Source organism: Priapulus caudatus, unplaced genomic scaffold (genome assembly GCF_000485595.1).
Source record: "Priapulus caudatus unplaced genomic scaffold, Priapulus_caudatus-5.0.1 Scaffold884, whole genome shotgun sequence".
Taxonomy (NCBI): domain Eukaryota; kingdom Metazoa; phylum Priapulida; class Priapulimorpha; order Priapulimorphida; family Priapulidae; genus Priapulus; species Priapulus caudatus.
This window is the reverse complement of record NW_014577945.1, coordinates 53,248-55,158: the sequence shown is the minus strand read 5'-3', so window position 1 is coordinate 55,158 and position 1,911 is coordinate 53,248. Positions and strand designations below refer to the sequence as shown.

The following is a 1,911-nucleotide window of genomic DNA, read 5'->3' as shown; positions in this document are numbered from 1 at the left end:
GTCGACGCGCTGTGGCTGTACGTCGGCGCGATGGCGGCGTGCGGCGTGGCGACGGCGCTCGTGCCCGCGCTCGCAGCCTCCTACCCGCTCCTGCTCGCCTACTGCGCCACGTTCGGCTTCTGCATCGCCGCCAACTATGCGCTCACGTCGATCCTCCTCTGCAAGGGCCTTGGCATGTCGAAGTTCACGGCAGCCTACGGGATCATCTGCCTCGGTCAGGGCATCTCGAACCTGCTGGGACCGCCGCTAGCAGGTAGGTCCTTGGTTCTAACGTCGTGCGTGCATGAATCCTGGTCTAAGCCTAGTTTAGCACCCCGGATTATAGTGTAGCACATATATGCGAAAACACACTTGTGGGGTCCCAAACTGATCCTGACGAGCATGAGATGCTGATCAATGAGTGATGGCATAGGTTCGTTTTGTTTGAAATTCTTTCTTTGTGGCTCCTCCTGGACAACTTAACATGGTGTGGGCAACTGCACTGTCTTGGTTTCTGTGACTGGGGATGTTTTATGGAATGAGGGTGCTGGACCTGATTCCTTCATAAATTCGTTTACAATTAACTATATATATAGATATGTATATCCAGGTTGTTCCAACTTACGGACGTTTGATATTGAATTATCTAGATGCTCATTATTTATTTTAGGATTTCAACCTTAGATTTCACCATGTAGAGGAAATTTGAAATGGATAGTTTACAATACATTCTTTGCGTCAGTTATTTATGTGTGTGATCTGTTCATACACTATAGCTTCGTAATATAGAAGATTCGTTTTTGGTGCAGTTGCGTGTTAGAAAATTTTGTGTAATCGTCATAGTATTGGTACTTTAATTTACAGGTTTCCTGTATGACCTGACTGGAAACTATAACCTTTCGTTCTACATGGCCGGTATTTGGATCGCGATATCCGGGTTGCTGTTGCTCTTCATGCCGCTAGCAGAGCGCTGGGATGTTTCGCGTGGGTGGGCGATCCCTTCACTGGAGGCTGCTACAGACTGTGGGAATACCAGCGTGCAGCCGAGAGAGACGGAGATGTGATAGCATTGGCAGCTGTCCAGGGACGTGGTGCCGACCATGTGTAAGGAATTTCCATTTCTTTGCTTCAAGGTTGCCTTGGTAGCTTGCTGTGCTAGCTTGCTGTATGCTCTCTGATCTGTGATATAAGTTACTCGGTTGTTTGTTTTAACGTTCCTTTGTCCGTCTCGCATGTTAACTCTCCACGAGAGGTTTTTTAAAGGAAACGGCATATATATATATACCCAACTACAAGTACCTACTACAACTGCATCAACTACACTACAGAGCTTTGTCTGGCCGCCAGTGTGAATGTCTATTAAATCATATCCAATTAAATTCGCATATTTGGATCTGCGTAGCAATATAATGTTCAAAGTAAATTCCATTGAGATGCTACATTAACAATACTCCTAAGGGCCTTCCGCAAATGAGTACTTTGCAATGGACGAAGGTATTGTCTGACGTGAAACACTATGCCAGTGATTAAGAGGGATAAAACAAACATCTACGCGGTCTCTTGACTCATTCATCATTGTCTAGCAAGGGTAAACATGCCAGGACAACACTATCTGCAGAGGTTTGACAATAACGTACAAAATTACAAAGTGATTACTAAATCATTAATAGACAACAGACTATAATATGAGAAAATCTTGTCCAAAAAAAAATGCCCCACTGATGTAAAAGCTCGGGCATCAGCGTATTTAACATGGCTAAGAACATTAGCACAACATGGAACAAGTCCCTGACTATATATATAAGACACGTATCACAGGCTGTGCTGTATGAACTCGGATCGCGGATGGCACGTACAGTCATCGTGCCAGTTAAAAATTTTTTAACAATAATAAGCAGATGTTGCTTCACATAACATTAGGATAATGCATAT

The 1,911-nt window shown here is 44.4% G+C and overlaps 1 protein-coding gene across 1 annotated transcript in view; it reads left to right on the top strand.

Annotated features, from left to right (window-relative positions):
* The window catches only part of LOC106814203, a 7,230-nt gene extending 5,988 nt beyond the window's left edge, over positions 1–1,242 (top strand). Inside the window, exons 5-6 of the mRNA XM_014818500.1 lie at positions 1–253; positions 844–1,242. Of these exons, the coding sequence (XP_014673986.1) occupies positions 1–253; positions 844–1,043 (453 nt within the window). The 3' untranslated portion in view covers positions 1,044–1,242. The remainder of the gene's footprint in view (positions 254–843) is intronic.
* Positions 1,243–1,911: the final 669 nt, after the last annotated feature.